Source organism: Melanostigma gelatinosum, assembly GCF_949748355.1.
Source record: "Melanostigma gelatinosum genome assembly, chromosome: 12".
Lineage (NCBI taxonomy): Eukaryota > Metazoa > Chordata > Actinopteri > Perciformes > Zoarcidae > Melanostigma > Melanostigma gelatinosum.
In genome coordinates this window covers 19,244,039-19,266,439 of record NC_136645.1, presented here as the reverse complement: position 1 = coordinate 19,266,439, position 22,401 = coordinate 19,244,039, and the positions used below count along the sequence as shown (strand labels likewise).

At 43.4% G+C, this 22,401-nt stretch overlaps 1 protein-coding gene across 1 annotated transcript; it reads left to right on the top strand.

Annotated features, from left to right (window-relative positions):
- The first annotated feature begins 3,308 nt into the window (after positions 1-3,308).
- dact2 (dishevelled-binding antagonist of beta-catenin 2) lies at positions 3,309-7,826 on the top strand. Its single transcript, XM_079280824.1, has 4 exons — positions 3,309-3,655; positions 4,957-5,089; positions 5,211-5,492; positions 5,649-7,826. The coding sequence occupies exons 1-4, from the start codon at positions 3,320-3,322 to the stop codon at positions 7,487-7,489; spliced, it is 2,592 nt and encodes an 863-aa protein (XP_079136950.1). The 5' UTR covers positions 3,309-3,319; the 3' UTR covers positions 7,490-7,826.
- Positions 7,827-22,401: the final 14,575 nt, after the last annotated feature.

The following is a 22,401-nucleotide window of genomic DNA, read 5'->3' as shown; positions in this document are numbered from 1 at the left end:
ACACACACACACACACACACACACACACACACACACACACACACACTCGTTCAGTCCCACATATGACAACAAGCCATGTTTACCACCCTGACTTCCATCCCACATCTTGTTTGTGGCAGCAACTTCCATTGTTCCCGTCCGTATCTACCAGAGCAGGTACAAACTCTTTGTCACGCTCTTTCCACTGCAGCTGTTTTCAAGGAAGTAGCAAGGATACAATAAAAGGGATTGCTGGCCCTGGCCCTGTGCTTTTGTTTTTTTTAATCAACATTTGGCTGCTTTATCATTTCTTAAGTGGATGGAAAAAAAAGAGGGAGGATGGAAAATCTGCTGATAAAAGAAGAAGCCACACAAAGAGAAGCCTTGGGTGAGACAAAGCTGTTTGAATTTACAGCCTTAAACAGTCGTAAGTTTAAAAAAGTTCATTTTTAGAAGCCATGGGTGGATGAGGTTAAGAGAGCAATGATGACTCAAGCACAAAGCCCACACTTGATTGCTAAAAAGAGGACACCTTTTGGAGCAGCACCACTGCTGATGTCACCCTGAAGGAAGTGCTTTGAAGGGGATGGGGGCAGAGGGACATCCAGGCATCACAATGCAGCGTTGTATGCCAGCAGCATCACAAGGACATGACGCTATCCCTGTGAGGAGTGGGCTTCACAATGTGCTGTATATTCGCTATAATGTGAGCATCTTGATGAGAGGGCCTGCCCATCAAAGTGATGGGGATGTGTTATTTTGCAATCGTGATTTAGCTCCATATCTCCCAAAAGAAATCTGTAAATGTCATGATTAGCTGCGTGGTGAATGGATGAACCAGCTTGCACCCAGGGTTATTCAATTACAAATTTCCCAAATATGTACAGACTATCCACCAACAATACGAGGCAGGATAATAATAATCTCACAAGATTGAGAAGTAGTGCGACACTGCCCTCTAGTGGCTGTAGGTTAATCGTTTTAAATTCACAGTACAATTGCATGCAGTCTGTGAATGTAAGTTCCCAAATGCCATTCAAACAGCGTTTAACCCACATATTAGCGAGTTGATTTAGCTCCTATTTAAATATGATTCAATCAACTTTGTCTTGGATCTGCCCATGTGTGTGTGAGAGATACTCACACAGGTGCACACCCCTCCTGGCATTCCTGTTTTTCCTTTGAACTCTGGCTTCAAGATAGCTGCCGATACCAGCACGAAAGAATGTCCCCACCTGTGCTACAGTGCGAACAGCAGCAGTGAAGGTGAATAGTCTGCAGCCCTCCATCATGCTGCCTTCGCCTGCGATGAGGGCTCAGTCGCTCCCTCATTTATTTGCTATCAGATTATTAACGACGAGAACAAGAGTTTACTTCATCTCAGCTGCATCATCGGAATAAAAGAAGAACAATACTTGTCCTGTGAGTCATGTTGTTTTGAGAACAACAGAGATAGAATCATGCACAAATCAGACCAGAGATGTGTTTCATAATGAATGAGGTTAGTGACTAAAAGTAGACCTTCAACAATCTACTTTTCACTGATTCTTCATCACTACACTATCTCAGCCCTGCAGCCAAATTAATAAATTTCGTCCTTTTTAAAAGACTTAATCCACTTTAAAGTTTAGATACACTGACATTCATTACGTTGAACAAGGAGCAGGTCTGGGGGCGGAGCTGTCTGAGGAGGAGCAGGAGGTGGGAGGAGCCTGTCTTGATGACAGCCTATAAAATGAAGTACAGGTGTGCACCTCTTTGCATTACCTGCAGGGGTTTTCTACAGGCCACAGTTGTTTGTCTGAGTGAAAATGTGAGTTTCTTGACTCTTATAACACTTGTGTTTGCAGTGCCTTAATGCTTGTGTGATGTATGTTGAATTACACTGATGCACATTGTGTTAATTCTTATCGGTAATAGGGTAGCCAGGTATTTGCTCCCTATGTATTGCATTTGGTGTAAGGTGCTAATACATGGTACATATTCTTCTGTTTACGGAAAACCAACCTCACCTGCCCTATCACCTGTTCCACGTCTACAATAAATCACGATTGAAGTGGACTCTTCCCGTGTCTCATTGAGCTGACTGCACCTCGTGTTAAGTATCTGGTAACCAGCATACCCAATTACAGTCCTGACTGGTGAATATTCTACAGTCATTGTCGTAATATTTAGAGACTCAACAGCACACAAACATATTGCTGAAGTTCATCATTTGCAGTTGTATGGTCAGATAGTACATTGATAGTACATTGACTTTGATGAGAGTACTTTCACATCAGCTTAGCAACCATTCAAATATGCACAAGATATATAATTGGTCCCAGTCATTTACATCTTCAGGTATTCCCCCTAAATGTAGAATAAATATATTCATTTTCTGTTATTTTTTAACTTTTAAGCTATGCCAGAATCTCAAAAATATAAGTGCAGTGATTCTTAATGTATCGGCCTGGTGGCCCACCAACATTCTTTCATTCACAATGCCAATTAACTCACTCACTGTGGGAATCATTTTTTGTACTTTTAATGCAATTAAATGTCCAGCTTGCATGGGAATAAACGTCAAAATAGACTGATGGAGCTTGGTACTCAAAAGTAGCTTATTACTTAGCATAGGAGGGACACATGTGCAGATCATTAAAGTGTAGTGTTCTTTATAACCACAGGGGGGCATCATTTATCCAACACTGGTCTATACTGCCACCACCATCTACATGTGCTGTTTTGTCAAGTCTCCATTTCCAAGGAAAGAAAAAACTTCCAACGAAATGAGTTTGGTTGAAGGAAGAGAATTAGTTTTGAATCGAAGTTTCCATCTCTTCCTTGTAAATGTGATTTAAAGCTTTGAGTTTTGCACAGAACTTTAGAGTCACATTCAATCCTTGTATAAAACGTGTGGAATACTTTCCTCATAACTGCTCAGATGCATGCTTTTCATGTGATTAGATTGATTTTGGATTTGCTGAATGGTACTGAGAGCATATGTCATGGCCTATGTATTCCCTGAAATCACATAAAGTACTACTGAGTACTACAGGAGAGAATAACAACACAATAATAGTGTAAATAGCAGAATAATATGCTCATCATGCCATGTGGTATTATGCAGATGGATTAGTACATGCCTCGGCAGCTCCAGTGAGCACTTGAATGGGGAGGATTAAAACCAGATGTTCATTGGGACTCAGTGGCCAGCCAATAAGGAGGAGGGCCGTTTGGACTGTGGGAGGAGCTCCGTCTCTCCTCTGAGCTCAAGATTTATTCTAACAGGTAGTTTAAAAACCAAACGGATCAGCAGCAGCAGCAGCAGCAGCAGCAAGGCAGTCACTAACGAAGTATGAGCAAGGACGTTTCTTTAAAGGGTCTTATTTCAGGATATGCCCGGACGTCCCCCTCCAACATGCTGAGCAGGAAGGGGTCTTGTGCGGGGATGATGAGTGCTGCGGCCGGGGTGGACCGCAGCAGGGTCGGGGAGAGGCTGCAGGCAGCCCTGGCCGGGTTGCAGGAGCTGCATCTGCTGAAGGACAGACAGAGCGACATGGTGAGCTGGGCGCTGAGGATGGACCGAGAGAAGCCGGTCACTGCAGTCCACGCAGGCCCGGAGAGTCCCAGGACGATGGGGGCTGAGGAACAGCGGCTGGAGGCAACCTTAACAACCCTAAAGCAACAGCTGGTAGGAAGCAATTTATCTCAAAAGCCATAAAATCATTAAAATACCTCTCGGGGGCACACTGTGCAGGCAGTAGTTTGGTGTCAGCCATAATATTTGTTTTACCTTTAGTATCGTTCATATTTATAACGATGGGACTAACACCCTCATTTACTTTTTTTTATTGTCGTGGGAATGAAATCGTCCCTTTTGAATCTTGCCGTCAGCTGATGCTCATGTGCATACCGTCTTTAATTATTAGCAGACACACTTTCATGCTCTCAGCTGGGGGTAGGAAGTAGGATAGGTGTCATAAATCAAGGTTCACTGCGGGACCAGGAGGACTCTGAGTTGTTTACGTGCGCGCACACAGTGCCTGTGCAGACTGCAGGGGGGTGCATACCGCAATCATTAACCACTAATGCCAGGGAGTATTAAAAAAAAATGTGGCGGTGTGTTTTTCAAAAGTGCTTAATTTGCTGTGAATAACAGTCATGATCCCTTGAGTGTTGCAGACAACTGGCTGTGTTGAGTTTTCCATGACGAGCTTTTTCCATGTGGGCTAGTGTCGTAACCCTTCACAGGAAGAGCAGGGATTAAGGTGATATGCTTGCCTTTAAGTAGAATTGGGTGAATGTAAAGTAATAGGACAACATATGGTTTGAATTGTGTTCAACAATCTTGCAAAATGCTGCAGACTCACAACACCCCATATTTTAAAAGACACCACCGTCTACATATAGACATAATGGTCCAGAAACACTTTACAAGAACTCTCTTTTTTTTGCCACAGTTTAAAAAGAACTCAACCAAACTGACTTGATTTTTACAAGAGAATAAGACTTGAATTAAATTGAGTCCTCATTTTAAGGAGCACTGTAACCACTGTAAATGCCCAGCCCGAGCTGCAAAGCAAACAGTCTTTCATCCCAACCCCCAAGCTTTCCTCTTCTATTAGTTTACACAATGGCCAGGCCCTCGCTGTGGGGGAGAAATGAGTTACCCACCACTGCTTCTTTTATGCTCCCCCTTGTCCTGCTGGGGTTAATCATCAGCCACAGCTGAGTCGCCTTTGTTTTTCTGATGGCTGTACATTAGAGCATCTTTTATCTGAACAACAGGCCTCGTCTAAATGAAATTAAAGCACCTTCATCATGACTTTTCTGCTTAATATTCACCTGTACAGATACTTTATGTAACTGTATGCATGTGTGTATGCGTAAACTCCTTTCCTGAGAAAATCAGTAAGACATGTCCTTTGGTTCAGGGTATTCCATACACATTTTGGGGGTCGGCTAAAATGCGATGTGGTGTCTGTTTTACAGTCTCGTCTTCGGAAACAGGATGTAGGTCTGAAGACTCACTTGCAGCAGCTGGATCAACAGATCAGTGAGTTGAAGCTGGATGTGAGCAAGGCCTCCACAGAGCAGCTGGAGAGTGACAGCAGGCCAAGTTCAGGTGTGTAGGCTAACACTTGTACAAAAAGCCCTACGGTTCAAGCATCAAATTATCCTGCAGAGCTACCATCACAGATACCAAGAAAAACACTCATGTGCACAATTGTTCCTGCTCTCTCCAGGTTTCTATGAGCTCAGCGATGGCGGCTCTTGCTCGTTGTCCAACTCGTGCACCTCTGTGTACAGCGAGTGTCTGTCATCCTCCCAGACAAGCCTCCTCCTCTCTCCCATGAGGCCTGCTAATTCCCACATCAGCCCGCCATCGCAAGTAGACGGATGCCGCCGGCGTTCTGCTGATGAGAGCACTACCCAGACCAACCCTCTGCGGGCCACAGGCCTCCATCTTGGCAGCAGCAGGATCCGAGCGAGCACCGAAAAGGCTCGACCAAGACCTGTGTCAACAGGTAACCAAATCTCCCAATCTCTAATTGAAGATAATTTAAGGTCTCTTGTGTCGTAATGCGAACCATGCAACTGCTGTCACTTGTATTTTGCTGCATAACATTTTTCAGTGATTTTAAAAGTTAATCTGTATTTTGTGTTGTCTTTGTGTTCATTAGGTGATCTCGATAGGATGATGGCTCAAGGACCAAGCTACTACAAATCTGTGGATGCAAAGAAACCGCCAATGTGCTCAAACGTAAAGACCTCCACTATGGACCCCAAGTTCCACAGCAACCTGGTGTCCCGCAGTGGGGCGGAAGTGTACCACTACCCGAGCCCCCTGCACGCTGTCGCTCTCCAGAGCCCAATCTTTTCCCATGGGGGCGACCCAGCCACACCTGGACTTCTAGAAGGCCAAGGAGCCCTTGCAGTGAGCCGTTCTGACACCCTCCAAAGGGCACAAATGGGTTATGAGACCAAGACCCTGGGTTACATTGACAACCTCCTCCTGCGCAGCTTGAGCAAAATCCAGAGTGAAACGGGCACAGAGACTCTGCAGACACACGGTGACTATCACAGGAGGCCCACTGAAGTTTTAATTGCGTTTCCTGAAGTGTCTCAGAAAGACTTGTCTGTGCTGCAGCCTCTTGCAGCCCCAACCACAGACATCACCCCACTAGATAGCTACCAGAAGAGACGCTGCACGGCATTCTCCAGCCAAGAGCCAGCTGATAAGGCGATTCACAATCAGTCAGTGAGAGCCCCGGAGGTTTCGTACCGATACTCCTATCCTGCTGCCATGAGGGATTACAGCGCAGATGAGGTCACCACTTTATCTCTGAGGAAGAATGATAAACCGCAAGGAGAATATGCTAGTGTAGCAAGAGGCAACCCAGAGTCCGTGCCCCAAGAGAGAAAGGGCTATAGGCAAAGATCGGTGATGGCCCACAGCTCCAGCACAGAGGAGAGTCAAAGCTTTGAGATTCACGCTGGTCACACAGCTTCCCCTGAGTTTGTCCATGCCAAATTTGTCCCTGCTGGATCTCAGAGGGTCAAGGTCAGACAGGCAGACCGTAAAACCAAAGCCGTGAAACTGAGAAGAAAAGGCAGTGAGAAGCCGCGGGCAATGAGGCAGCAACATGGCTACTCCTCGGGTGAAAGGACCAGAGAGGCCAGTGGTGGAACCAAGGGGGAACAGAGAAGATCAGGAAAAGGAAAAACTACCCAGAAATGTACCCCCTGTCACACAGAAGAGCGCAGACAGGGCTCAGGCTCTGACTCCAGCCACTGTAGCCCAGGATTCATGTGCACCCACAAGGTCCATTCTAAGCCACATCCCATCCCTGCTGTTTCGAAGTCGAGCAAAAGCCGCAGACTGCAGTGCCTTGGGTACGATCCGCCTGTAGAGCAGAGGAAGAGGAGGCAGGGGGCTGGCAAATGGCCGTCCGATTTGGAGATGTTCCAGGCCTCATGTGTTCAGCGTCATATTCAGGCACCAGGGAGCATGCAGATGGTCCGCAGTATGAGTGCCAAGTCAGGCCAGTGGATAGGACCTCCTCGCTCCTTCCAGTCCTCGAACCCTTTTCTCCACAATCTTAATGCCAGATACCCTCCAGCAGCTTTCAACAGCTCGAGCCACTACCCACCCAGATGCGAGTCCGAGTACTCGGCCGAATGTGCCTCACTGTTTCACTCCACCATTGCCGAGAGTAGCGAGGGGGAGATGAGCGACAACACCACCAACCGCTTTGGAGATAGCGAGTCCAGCCAGAGCTCCCAGTCCTTCTCGGACTCTGACAGCAGCCTGTCCCTGGACGAGGAGGACCAGGTAGACAGCCAGGAGGAGAAAGGTCTCGTGTGGGCCGAGGCTGCTCTGGGGCCCACCGCAGCTGGACTGCCCCTCCAGCAGCTCCCACGCCCTGAGCCATCAGCCTGCCGCATCAAAGCTTCCCGGGCCCTGAAGAAGAAGATTCGTCGGTTCCAGCCGGCCTCCCTGAAGGTCATGACCCTGGTGTAAAGTTCCCCCATGGCAGAGAACTGTTGGGACAACACAGAGGGCTGTGGGAAACGCCTTCAAAACGGTTTGGAAACCGAGTCTTTGACCTCAACACCTTAATCATCACTGAGAAGCAGCAATTAAACAGGACTGCGTCTGTGCACTGATTGTTTTGTTGAAAGAATTTGCAATGGTTGAACATGAGACTGTACACAAAAGTGCACTGTATCAAAGCAAATATAACACAATTCCACTTCATTTGTTAATATTTATGTTGTAATTAGGGTTTGTCATATCATCTGGCTGCGTTTGACAATTTCATGGACATCTGTCATATAATTGTATGTACCTAAGAAATAAAACCAATCCAATTTCTTATTGCAAATAATTGTTTATTTTCTGTTCATTTCTTAATTTTGCCCATTGGTTAAAACCATCCATGTTTTCTAGTTAGAATAAATGTATTTAATATATATTGGTATAGTTTGAGTGTTTATGAATCTTCCCTTTTTCTTTTTTAAAGGAATTGTTGTCCGTTAGCCTACTGAGCTAAGCACTAGCTTTGGTATTATTAGCACTCTACTTTTCAGTGAGTGCGAAATGTTTACTAAATTGAATCTGTTAACTTCTCCCTTCTTCTGGTGACGATTTATCTGACATGTTTGAAAAACATCTCCACTTAATCCTTACAAACGTCCCACCGAGGCAGACTAATTTAGCACAGATGGCGCTAACGGCTCCTTATCTGGTTTCCTGCCCAGCTGTTTGTTTAATAAGGTGCGTCTTCAACAATCACCCCAGACCGTCGTGTTTAATTAGAGGGTGAAACTTATCAGCCTCAGTCATTTAAATGTAAGAAAACACACTTGTACTGAAGCACTAAAACACACAGTCACACTGCAGTTTCACAAACAGATATTAAGATGATGGCAGCAGAAGCTCAGGTTTATGAGGAGAGACCAGCGGTTTTAAAACAGTTGGTGTATATGGCAAGGGGCGCATAGGATTTAGAAGGAATGACGAATGATAAGAGGCTCCTCATTTCTGAGCTGTAATGAAGAGATTAAACAGTGGGCAGCTGCACAGAGTTGTCCAATAATCTCATTTCCAAAATCTGCCTTGATATCTTGTCAATCAAATTCTTTCAAAGAAGAGGTGAGCAAAAGGGCACTGGCCTTCCACACATCGGCACTCTCTGTCTCCCGTGGTCATACATAATGCTTTCTCTCATTAGAAAGCCACTCTGACCTTAAAAGTTCCCAACTAAGAAGCTTATAGGGCTGACAAACAATTTCAGCATTTCATCAAATGTTACTTTGAAGTTTTTCTCCCTGCTGTTTTAATCACAGTGAAGACCATTATTTTTAAGACCCATGGATCCTTCATTTATTCATTTTCTCTCCGTTCTAGAAATGTTCAGTTTGCCATCGAAGAAGAAAAGGCATCACTCTTTGAATATACCGTAAGTGCTCACTAAAGGGCATGTGTTAATCCAGAAGCATTTTTTTCTCTATTCATCGAACACAAGACAGGTCTAAAGGCCACGAACGCCACACATCAAAGAGAGCATTTTTAGTTGAGAGAGTTGCTACAATTGAATCAACTCATTAGGATTTTGTACAGCCAGCTGACCTCTGTCCTCACAGAGAGAGCGGCAGCGAGCTGTCGGTGGGATTAGTGCTGCTGTTTTCAACCCGGCTCAGAAGGAGCATGACATGCGCTGGACTTGTGTTTGATGTTGAGTATGGCGGGATCGCGTCGGCTTGACCTTGTGTGCTTGCTGACCTTTCCAGCTGTGGAGCTGGCTCGTCTCTGAGGGCACATCTCCCCACAAAAGAGGGGTCAGGGGCCTGGTTGTACCCTTGCAGTCTCTGGGCTTGTCTCTTTTTGTGTTCAACTTGTCTGCCATTTACTTCCTTAAGACTCATTGTTTGAGTCTGTTGTAAGAAGGTGAGTCCACCTGCTAGGCCCCGACTAAAATGAGTTATTTGCAGAATAAATACATTGAATGTTTTTTTTTTGCAGAAGCAGTGCCTTAACTACAAAATGTAATTGGATGATGAATAAAGCCAATTCGGCTGGGGAATGAAACCTCCGGGGGTCGGCAGCAGGTGTACAGGTTCACACCTGCACATAGGATTTGGTCATGATATTTTAGAGGGTATAACGTTGAGTGCATTGAGGGCGTAATTGAACACACTCCCTATGGATGGCTTTCAAGTCACAATGAAGGACTACAGATGTCGCGTGGGATCTCGTTACTCAGAAGTGCTCTGACTTTGACATCGTATACATGAGAACACATGGGAAAACGGTCACATCTAATCAAGATCAAACATTTTCAGCTGACACCACACCTGCTGATAAAAGATCTTAACAGGTCTTTCAACCGTAACAAAGACTCAGCTATGATTCATTTTTCACCTGGCTAGAGACCCATGAATACAGTTCTATTTTATTTATTTCTTTACTTTTACACCATTTGCATTTTACACCATAGTTCTGAGAGAAAAAGGGGAATGTGGAGTATCTAGGCAATGAAGGTACTGAGAGTGCATGGTTTAACCAGCAAACTAAAAATAACTGATGATTGGCTTCACACTCACGCACAGCTTTCCTCTCACGCTCAATCTAAAGCGGCCTGCAGTACAACATGCTTCTCAATGTCCAGGGAAATATAAATAGGTGGAGGTGTCATGCCAAACTACTCTGAGTAGTTGGACAGGTAAACAGTGATGTAATACAGCAAATGCATGCCTCTGAGCCGCTTTGGACACTGATCTTATTACATGTCAGGTCACTGTGCTCCTCTTTTCAACTAGTGACATGAATCTCCTGATGATTGAAAAACATTTATTCAGGTCTCTAAATCTAAAGTAGTCTGGAAAAAGAATTATCAAATTGTATCCTGATAACAAATCCAGTCTCCAGAATTAACGTCTCTGTGACAATGTGACATCTGTAAAACAAGAAAAACATTGCAAACAAACGAAAGAGAGATAGAGAGCAGAAAATGAAGTTGAAATAACAATGAGTGTGCCGCAGACGGGTGTTAATTAAACTTTGGCTTGGTTCACATTAGGTCACAGTTGGAGGTGGGGCTCTCCTCTTGCGTGTGAATGAGGTAATCCTAAAACCCATCAGGCACCAGCCCTTCTCAGTCTGTCTCCATGCTCAAAACACATAATACCTCATCAAGCTTCCTGTGTTTTCTTTCTTCATCGTGGTCGGCCTTCAGCAGCATGTAATACTCCGATTTTATGCCTCTGCACCAGCGACAGCCGTGGCATTATGTTTTCAGGTTGTCCGTCCGGCCGGTCCACCCTCGTGAACACGATATCTTAGGAACACCTGGAGCGAATTTCTTCAAATTACGCACAAACGTCCACTCGGACTTAGTTGTGAGCGGATTCGATTTTGGAGGTCAAAGGTCAAGGCGGCTGTGATCTCACGTCCGTCCCATTCTCGTGAAACGGATATCTCGGGAATGCCTCTTCAAATTTTGCACAAACGTCCATATCGACTCAAAGACGAACTGATTATAGGCCGGCAGTCAAAGGTCACTGTAACTTTACGAAACATGTTTGTGATCATAACTTACAAATTAACTGGCTAATTCTTCCAATTTCACTCAAATGTTTAATAGGATAAAATGATTAGGTGATGGCATTTCGTAAAGACATGAATGTAAATTGTAACTTGACTGGTTGGCTACTTGAGGCGGAAGACACATTGAGTTGCAGACATATTCAGTCGTTGGCACATGAAGCTACAAACAGTGGCTAAACAGCGTTTTTTTGTGGACTGTAAACTAAATGGCAAAGTGTATTGAATTGATATTGTCTACACACCAACAATATACTACTTTAGTCTACAGTGAAACAACTAGGATTGACCCAGCTCCTCTGCAACCCTTTGCATGGGGGATGGGCTCTATAGTGTGTGAGGTGGCTTTTGTCCCTTTGCTTACTGTACATATGAATGGGGCTGGACTGGAATGTCCAACCTCATGAATGTCAATTGTCTGAGGCCTGAGTTAAAGAGCAGGCTTCTCTGGTTGTGCAGAAGAGAACAATAGAGATAGAGAACAGCAAGATGAGATAGAAAGGGAAGGAAATGAGCAGGAAGAGATGAGCTACTGGAGGACAAGTGTGAAAGATTGAGAGCAAGACAGAGCATGAAGACGAGCAAAATGGAGAAAAGACACAGGGAGACACATGATGTTCAACTCGTGCGAGGCTCAGCTGGCCCTTCCTCGACCACCACCTGCCCTTCTTTAAGCACATCCTGTCATTTAATGCCTAATCCCTTCATTCACTCCACTGTGTTTACTAACCATTGTCTCAACCCTCTTCAAGCTGTGGTCAAGAGGTGGTTCAAAAGTTCGCAGTGTATGGGGAGCACGCACTCACTGCAGCATAGGGCATTGTGAGGCAGAGGGAAATCCCTGTGCATGCAAGTGAAGGAGTCTTTGGGCTCTAGCTTTTGAGGCCACCATCAGTTACTTTATTTGACATTACCAAACTAATATTTGGGGACAGATAATTGGACTGTAATATACCCTGTATTACAAATACAAGAAATATGTTATTCATTTTAATCCACACACATGTTTGACAACAACATACTGTATGTCATATTATCGAGAATGCAACTTGATTTTTGAATCATTGCATATTTTAGCGAAATACCACATCATTTAATATGACTAGGTATAATTGAGCTAAATGCTAATATTAGCATACTAACTAAGAGAATTTATGTTTGTACAAATTCTATCACAATAGTTGTTGATGTGGATCAAAGGATCAATGTCAAAGGATCACCTAAGTGATTCGAATTTATCCTCTGGGGACCAGGAATGTCCGTTCAAAACACCATCTCAATTTGTCCAATACGCTGAGATATTTCAGAAGCAAACTGACCAACCATCAGGCAGACAGATGTTGCCATTGTTAGCAACGCTAACAAAAATGACTCTTATGTTTGTTTATATGAGTGCTCACCGATAAGACAGCAGGAAGAGCAGAAAACAGGAGGCACACATGCTCTCACAACTTAAAACAGTTAAGCCACATGATTAGAGAAATGAGTGGGATCTGAAAAAAGATAACAGTAGTATTCCGGTAATCCTCAAAATGTGTGAATTTACTCTTATTTGGCTGAAACATGTTGGTGCTACTTTAGCCTCAAACTTCATAAAAACAGTCTAGCCGTCTCTCGTAGGCAAAAATAATTACTGTGCAATCTCCCTGAAGCTCACTGGGATTCTACCCAAAGTGTGCAATTTCCAAAGGAGGACATGAGCTCATGAGGAACAGTGGCAAGTGCATTTGTGAGGAAGTTTCCGATGAATACATGGTGTTTCCCCTTTTATCAGTGCCAGTGCCTCTGTAAGGACGTCCTGGCTGTTTTATGAGCAGGATGTCCTGTGTCAGCTCAGAAGACTGGCTCTCTTTTGTCAAGCCTCAGCCTCTAAACCACTCAATTGAACTGTCCCTGCCCCACATATCCTCTGAGAGCTGTAACTATCTTGCTTTATCTTGATTTTTTTTCGACAGTGGGGATTGTCAACTGGCTCACCAACAAAGCCACCAGTCCTCATTATGAACAAAAACAAGCCTCGACTCTGTAGTGGTGTGAGCTCTGAAGGGGGACATCAAAAGAGCGTGGAGAGTGACAGCTGGTCCTCCTCTTGGTCAGGCCCCCTGATAAGATCAGAGTGACAGGAGAACATGGGACCCAACAGGTACCTACCTCCTGCTCCAGCACCCTCCTTGCTGCTCCCATATGGCCTCTAACAAATCCCCCACCAACCAACATTTTGACTCCCCTTTGCCTCCTAAAAGTTGAACGTCAGAATCTATGGGCATTTGTTTCAGTTGAAAGCATGTATTTATTTTCTTCAACCATAAAGCTACACAAGCGTTCTATCTTTCTTTTCCAGCTATCTACTTATCACCTCCAAAATATTTGCCTGCCCTTCATGTGTGACTGCTCTCCTCTACAAGATGTCATAAACCCGTTGGAAGTGTGTTCACAATGACCACTTTAAAGCTGGGGCTTCCCACCGCTCTAATGGACTCCAGTCTAACGGCCGTAAAAAAGGTTTTAGACTTTCGGCAAAGAGTCACGCTTGTCTATTCCTATTGCGTGTGCTCCAGTTAAAAGACGGACTCAGCTGGCATGTCTGAAAGGGTCAATATTCTATTCATTTTATGAGAAGAAAACTGTTTGGCAGGTTCACAGTTTTATGGCCCCTCTTCCTCCTCTTTTACTTAAAATGGTTTTCCTTTTCAAACAGCGTCTTTAATTGTGATGTAGGAAAAATATATATAATCAGTGTGAAAATTATGAAATCACAAAGCATGGTAGGCCGTCCAATTAAATTGAATTCAGCTGGGGGACATGGCTTATTATGGGGCAAACTGCAGCATTTCCTTGGGGTCAGTAGTTTGCTGTATGTTTTTGTTTGCCTTTGTCTCCCAGGTATAGTTAGTGGTTGACTTGCGCTCCCCCATCTGAGACAGGTCCCAGCTTGCAGATGCTGTGGAAAGGATCCAACGGTGAGGAATTGTGGAAGATAATAAGGCTCTTTCCTCAACAAACCCTGACTCGAAGTACACTCTATCTCCTCTCGATCCTGTTTTGTTATCTTAGTCTCTGTTTCACAGCTGTTGTTTTTCTGTTGTTCTGGCATGTCAAGGCAAAAAAAAGCAAACAAACACGAAACTGCAGCGCAGGCAAATGTAATTTCAGCCGGCTCCACTAGCACATTGCGAGACACCCTGAGGTCTTATCTCTGCACAGGGGTCAGGGGTCATGCGGCAAACAGACTGATCCTCCATGCAGCATCATTCTCTCAACCCATAGGAAACACAATGAGGACAGACAGGTTCAAACAGCTGTCACGTGAGACTAACCAGGACCAGTTTAGTTGATCGTAATTGGTATAAAAGCATGCATGGCTTAAAAGGCATGCTTCGACACATGGAAATTAATATTGGCAAGCATGCAAACCAAGTCATTATTAGGGAGGGATATTTTACACCAAAATGTTTAGAGGTCTATGTCATGTGAAACTTGATAATTTCAAGCTCAAGAGGGCAAAAGTTTGAAATGATGCATGGTATAGTCGTTTGTGTATGTTATACTGATGAATGGGTCTTTGAAACATGAAACAAAAGCAACTGATGGGGGAGGGCAGACCTTAACCCTTTGTACAGGGGCATTAGGGAAAGTTGAAGGGGAAGGCTTACAGACAAGAAATGGATCTTGTTGTGTGTAGGGGTAAGAGGTATTAAGAAAGGATTTATGTGAGGGGTATCTGGGTTGAACAATCAAAATGTAATTGGCAATCTGTTGTATTGTCTTTAATTTGTTGGTGTTGCAATAAAAACTAAAAAGATAAGATTTATCAGTGGAGGGCAATGCAACATACCATTCTCTTCATTAATGCTGTTGGTCTTCACTGGGTGGACTGTGTTTTCACAGTGGTTCCTAAAGGCAACATATGGCAAGCCTTCCTTTATCTGCTGCAGGCTGTTAGCACCACAGCTTCCTGGCATCAATATGTTAAAAGGGTGGCAACTGAACTTCCCTTTAAGGCTCTTAACATAAACATTAACACCTGACAGTGAATGTGCTCAAAGATAAACAGAAATTAGTATTTTGCTCCAGTGGTAAAGATTAAGGGACTTCTGAAGAAATCAAGCTGGCCATGGCTAATATTTCATCATGTTAACGGCCAGCAAGTAGATAAATCTTCAAAAATCTGGACCACAGCTCTGTGAAAGCCCCCAGAGGCCTGGATGATGGCATGTGGATGATATGTTTATATGTGGTGTGTACCGAGGCAGTAAATCACCGCAGGCCTGCAGTATAAGGGAGGGTGACAGTCTATCTGGGGCCACATGTGTTTTTAGAGAGAAGGGGGCTAGTTTGGGGGTAAACTCTGTCACTTTGAGAGAGGATGACCTGGCAGGTTTGACCCCGTAGTTCCTTTGAACTGGACAACCCAGGGTGACACTCTAGGCCAGTTTGTTAAGGGATTTGCACATGAAGGACGGAGGATTTCGAAGGTATCAGAAACGGACTGCAACTGGGATCCCCCCTTTTTTTCTCTTTGTCACATGTCTTACATTAAAATAGAAACAGATGAGGTTCATATAAATCACAAGAGCATTCTTTTGGAAAATAGATATGAGTGTGTTTTTACCCGTATACTAATGAGGTCAAGGTTTGACATCAAAGCACTGTTGAAACTCTGTCTTACTTTAGTTAAGCATGTGCTGATTTGGCAATGATAGGCCTTGGCTATCTCCACAGTTCACAGCAAAACACCCACGTAACAAAACTAATTTCTCTAGAGAAAGGCCAAACAAAATGCTGCATTTAAAAGTCAAAGCTATCTTACGCTCATCAACATACAGAAGTATCTGAGCAAGTTAGTTGTTTCATGGCTATCCACTCTAAATGTACCTCCACCAGCATGTGTAGTTAACCCTGCTGAAACTGATGCTGTCTCACAGTATATATAAGTATGCAGTATGTAAGTTGCTCTATTAAATCTGTACATAGTGAGCATAGACTCGTTAGCTCCATGACATGGTTATTAATAGAACATGTTCATTATATGGTATTGATAAAATCAGCGCAAAAGTGTGTAAAAGAGCCATAAAACACTTGTTAGTACAAATTACTGAAAGCCAGAGGCTTGTGGAACATTTTGAACATATCAAGCAAACATCGGCTAAAAGCAGCTCTATTTTTCCAGGTGCTGATTTCTAACAGTACAGGTTTGTGATATTCTTTATGCCAAGGAAGTGTGTTGTTCTCAGTACAAACCAACAATTATACTTTCCGTGGGAACACTGCACAATATGGTCTCAGTGAGGATTATGTAGTCACGCTACCTCATGGCGCCATTAACAAATGCCATAATCATTAAATAAACAAGACAAAAGATGACAGACTGGGTGACACAGGCCTCAGAGGCTCCTGTCAGCAGCCGTCGGCCCTCATTTAGTACAGTTTGACACCACCCCACTCATGGCTCAACAGCGGATCTATTCTATTGATTAGTGCTGGGTGTGCTCTAGTTGGATCAATGCCCATGTTCTTTCACTGCTCTTTACGATCTGCACCAAAAGCATATCCCCCCTCAGTGAGATCGATGACAGCGAAGACATCCGCTGCAGGATGGGCATATGGATGTGGATTTCCTCTTCTCTGGTCATTGAAGCTGTTAAAGCCAAAAGAAAAAAGATGGAAAGAAAGAGAGGGATGAGGTAGAGACAGCTTGGGAGAAAAAAGGTCCAGCTTTGATGACGGCTCTGTGTGGATCTGGCGTCCAGATGACCTGTGCTTGCAGAGCAGATTAGTCTTGACAGTTGTTTCTGGAGTTTCTTGTGAAGGGGTAATCTTAAACTGTCTGGAGCTCCTCCTCTGCCATGCAACGTTAAGGCCAGAGCAGATAGGCTGTGTAAAAAAAACACAGATGAGTTCTCCGAGCCTTATCTCAAGACTCCAGTGTAAAGGTCTGTGGAGCAGATTAGGGTATTTACATTTAGTTGAGATTTTTATCCTGACATTCCTTCAAAATTAGGTATGCTGTTCGAGCCAAGGGTGGATTCCTGTCTCACATGGATTCTGTGTCCTTGCAGTGAGAGGCTTCTTATTTTGGTGGTGTGACAGACAGTGCATAAGCTAAAGCCTCACGACCTCGCACAGAAGGGCACTGCTGGGGCATATCTCAGTGTGTATCCACCTAACAAACACCCCGGCTCTCCAGGAGATCCACTGTGTGTTGTCATGGCAGTCCTCCAAGCACAGTAGGGATGTATTTAGGGGCTTTGTATTTCCTGTGTTTACCAAGTGTCTTGGGCAATCCTGCAGTGAGGCACAGGATGCTGGTCTCCACAATGGCAGCAGTGAAGTCTTTGGTTCCTCCATGGAGGAACAACATACACCGGCAGAGAAGGGAAGCTAATCTTAGATGGCAATAGTGTGCAAGGACTGAGCTTTTATGCCACTTCTCCTTCATACTAGCTAGAACGCTCATGCTCTTTGTTGTTACCCTTCTTCCTCATCACATCAGTAGGCCGGACTCAACATTTGGCACATTCTTTTACGCAGAGGTTAGGACATCTCTCTGTGCCATAAGTGGATTTGTAAACCAGGAAACGGGGCTGTATTTATAGAAGGATCAGTCAGAGGACAGTAATCTGACCTGTTTTAGCCTGACATCAGCTAATATAGCCAACAGCTTTCTGGGCTGGAGGTGTAAGTGGCTTTTCCAGGTGTGAGATCAACTTCCCAAACGTTCCTTCTCACCAAGAACGCATATTCACCAGTAATGGACCACTGTAAATCTCTGATGTACCATTGAGCTTGCTGGTGGTGGGGTAACTATTGTCATTAATCACCTATTGTTAACATCAGCTCAATTAAGAAGTGATGTGTGCTGGTGTTTAGCGTAATGAAAGGCCAGACCTGCTAATTTTTAGATGAAAAGATCTTTACTGGGAGCCATTTTGGTGACACACGAGTCAATATGGTGGCTTGTTAGCTCTTAGAAGAAATTCTTACCATGGATAAGATATTCGTTTCTCTCTTATTGTGTAAATAAAACAAAATAAATTCTCGACTGCAAAGAATCATAATGATTGTGATCATTTTAGTAAAATAGTCTTCTCTCAGTTAAAAGCTGGGTGGTAAAAGCCTTCAGTTTGTCTGTTTAGCATTATATTATTGCAAAATTGTGAGATTACTGGTATTATGGTGTATTTTTCACGAGCATAAATCATCTGTTTTCACACTTTAAATCAAAAGTTCAACACTTGATGAAGACAAAACGAGCTCAAGCTGGGAAGACCAACACAAATGTACATTTTGGAGCAATTGTAGCCAAGCTAGCAGTACAGCTCAACTGATCACAATGCCTGTTTGTTGCTTAGTCTTAACACTATTAGATTGTTAGCATGCTGATGTTAGCTTTTAGCTCAAGGCACTACTGTGCCTAAGTACAGTCTCACAGATCTGCTAGCTAGCATGGTTGTATTGACTCTTATTTGAAATGTTTGAATCATGTATCCAAAAATAACTGCGAGTTGGCTTGTTAGACACAATTGAAGGCATCACAGTCACAGATAAGATTTGTGAAAACGTATCTGGGGCTTGTTTTGTGTGGTATTTGGCAACAGAAGCTAAAAGGTGCATCGGTTTCACGGAAACTCGTGAAATGCAGATCATTTTCCAATCGACAGAGAGTAATGTGTGGAACCCTCCACAATGCATTACTTCTAGTGTATTTATGGGTGTACAGAATTGAAAATAAATGTTGACGGTAATGCCAATTAGATAGTAGCCTATAGAAGCTCAGTCAGATGATGAAAATAAAGAGAAGAGTGTGAACTGAAGAGAAAGAAATTAATTTCAAAGAGCCGTCAGCTGACTTTTACTTCACTACACATTCCTAGTGCTCTGCCATTTCCTCATAGCAAATCTGACATCGCAGCCCCATGCAGAGTTCATCCCTGGATGAGTTTGTTGTCTAATGAGGGGCTTAGATTCAGACCCATGACTTCACCACTGTCCAGGGCCTGTCGTTCCCATCATGTTGTTCAGCCTTTCTGCTCTTGCCTTCTATCTACTTTACTGTTCAAAGTGGACTGAAAAGTACGCACTTCAAACTGGAGTCACTTTACAGTCAGAAGTGCAGAGTCATTATAAATTGAGTATTGTTGAGTCTTCACAGGGTGATGCAAGAGGAGATTGAACTTTATTAGCCTCAGGCCACATCATGACACTGAACTGGCTGAATTCCTGATTTAACACGATTTGCTGTCAGTGTAAGTATGCAGGAATAGGAGGACCTTGTTTCAATACATTATCATCAAAATTAACTAATAAAGGAAAGGGATATTTTCCATCACACTGTCGATTTATCATGCAGGTTTGCCACATCATATGTACAAAGTAGGCAGATACCAAAATTGGACTTCACCAAAAAAGGTCAGTGTATGCATTTCTGAAGCAGAATATTGAAAACCTCAGCTCAGAATAACGAGGATGCCTCAAATCAGCCAAATATATCCGAAAGAAAGCTTTTATTGAATTAGATTACAGATATATATTACATATTTATTATAATTTGTAGGCATGTTCAACACTAAAGCGACCTGACCTGTACTTATTAATATTGCACAATTGCACCCATTTAGTTGTGCCCCTAAAGTAATTACAGGGTAAGCAATGTAATCAGCCGGTGCTGTTCTCATGATAATGCTAAAATAACAGGTCCCAAATATCAACATGCAATCACATTCATTATGCTGTCAAAACGAAGAAGAAGAAGAAGAAGAAGAAGAAGAAGAAGAAGAAGAAGAAGAGGAAGAAGAAGAGGAGGAGGAAGAAGAAGGATATAGGCAAATTGACCGATTCACTTCTAAAAAGGTTTAAAGAAAGGGTTACGGGCTGCAACACACTTCACACATCTCAGAGAGATTGTGTTGTGCTCTGAGTAGGGAGTGGTGAAACGAGTTCCTCTTTACACACAAACAAAACATGTCTGAAATGAGTTTTGGCGTGAGGCTTCTACCTCATGGTGTGAGGTGCTTTTTTTCAGCTAACACCCTTTCACCAAATGTCAATTGGCAAATAAGCCCAGGCCACCCCCGAAGAAGACCCTGATTAGGCTTACCATTCTCTTTATAAGGGCCTGGAGCCTGAGGATGCTAAATGTTGACAAATAAAGAATTATAGACCTTTAAATGGTTGCTGCGTCAAACAATAATCGATAATAATTGAAATCCTGCAAAGACACAGATGCAGACGAAGACACACAAACACGCAAACACTACCTGCATGACAGTTGTCTTATTTATGGTCTGCTCTTTACACAAAAAGCCTTTGAATGCTTGAAATGGTATCATCCAGCAATCACAATATAAATGGAGACAAACGAGTGGAGGATAGACACAAACATATCATCCACAGCACAAACGATCCTCATCTCTGACAAGATAAAGGCACAATATGACCAATGTGCCTCTCCACTAGCCTCTGGTAAGTGGACAGCATTCCTTATTTGGCTTTTGAACTTTCCCTGCTGCAGGCTTTTTCTGCTACTCCAAGATTACTATTGTTGCAGTGTGGTCATCAACAATGACCTGGGTGTATGTGTGTGTAGCTCGTATGCAGCTCCACGCTCCTCTGATTCTTGTTTTTCCATCTGAACAGGCCTGAGCGACACACCCCACATTACTACTGCTCTCCCGGGGAAGGCAGTAGACATCAGCCACAGACCTGTGTGAGAAAACCAAGACATCCACAACGCTTGACTGCCAAAAAGACAATGCAATTCAAACAGAAACCATGCCCTATGATTCATGACTGTTAATGGACACGATACAGGCCTCTGTTTGTGAGAGCTGAGGGAGAAGCAGAGGTCAGAGACACACTTGCAAACAAAAAAATGAAACAAAACTTGTTCTAAGTTCTCAACAAAAAACAACGGGCGGTTGTGCAAGAATGCATTGAATCTATATTCCCTGCACAGTGCAATTAATACACATTTAATACACCATAAGCATTGCCTCAGGCTTTAGTTCAGCTTCTTGGCAAGTAATGACCCAATTACCTCTACTCAACATGTCCACATAGGACAGCCAGTCACTGGGTTCAACCCCACAGGTGTCCAGAGTGCAAGTCCAGAAACATCAAAAGACATCCTTTATGATCTCTTTTATGGTCTACTTGCTTTGCCCGTTCTGTTTACCAGAGATGTCTTTCTCAATGCTAAACGAAGCATCTTCTAACAATCTATTGCAAGTCTTGCTATGTAGATAAAAACTTTGTATACCAGCCTTTGGTTTCACACAATAAGAGATAGTTGTATTGTTTTTATCACGTGCCTTAACTCTTTTTTTCTGACAACCTTTTGCAATTTAAAATGTGTAAAACATTCAGCTACCCTGTGTTCGGACATTTAGCTGCAGGGAAATAATACAACAATTGTGGAAAAGAGAGGGAAGCAAAAATACAGGTTATGTGACTATGTGATTATGTTTCAGGGACGGGCAACTATTTCCCACGAAGAGCTATGAGAACTCATTTTGTGTACAATGGCAAGTTTTCAACAGCTTATTTGCTGCCTTCTACATGTTCACAGTGTTTTCCAGTATAATTATGCAATGTATCGTCATACAATGGTTCGTATAATATCTTACAAAAAGTTATGTTTAATTTTTCGTGCATTCTCCCTACGAATGAGTATTACTAGAGGTACAAAAGTACAAACAGTGAATTATGTGGTATTAAAGTGCCATACCAAAAATATACTGCAAATGTTTTGTATTATTTGTATGTCATGCCGGCCATAATCATGTAAAACAAAATGCACAAACATTGGGAAGAAGCTATACAGTAGAAATTGTATATCTTTTTTTTGTATAGTTTTATTTGCATCCAACGCTGAACCAGGTGCATTCACGAATTAGTTACTCCTCTTCCTGGCTGACATTGTACTAATAGGTGTACTAATGACTTTGGCTTGAATGAAAACCTGCAGACTCATAGCCTTCCTTGGCATATGGCTGCTCATCCTCACTCCAGACAGCAATGAAAAGCCAGTCAGACCAACTGAGCTAACCACCAGAAAAACAATGCACTTCCGATTGTTTATAGCATCTCATTTGTGTCCAAGACTCAATACGTGCTGTCCTCCCTGCATCTGCACCTCCGGTCTATCTGCACAGTCTGAGGGGACTACCCTCCCCCTGCTGCGTCCACTCCTTATGCTGTGTTCCTGGAAGACCGAAAAGGAGTAATCAATGAGTCATGTGTCCTGATTACAACCAACTCCCTATGGAGCATCTTCAAAGGGCTCCAGAGGAGATGGAGAGAGGGAGCATTGCCCTCCATGGGGTAAT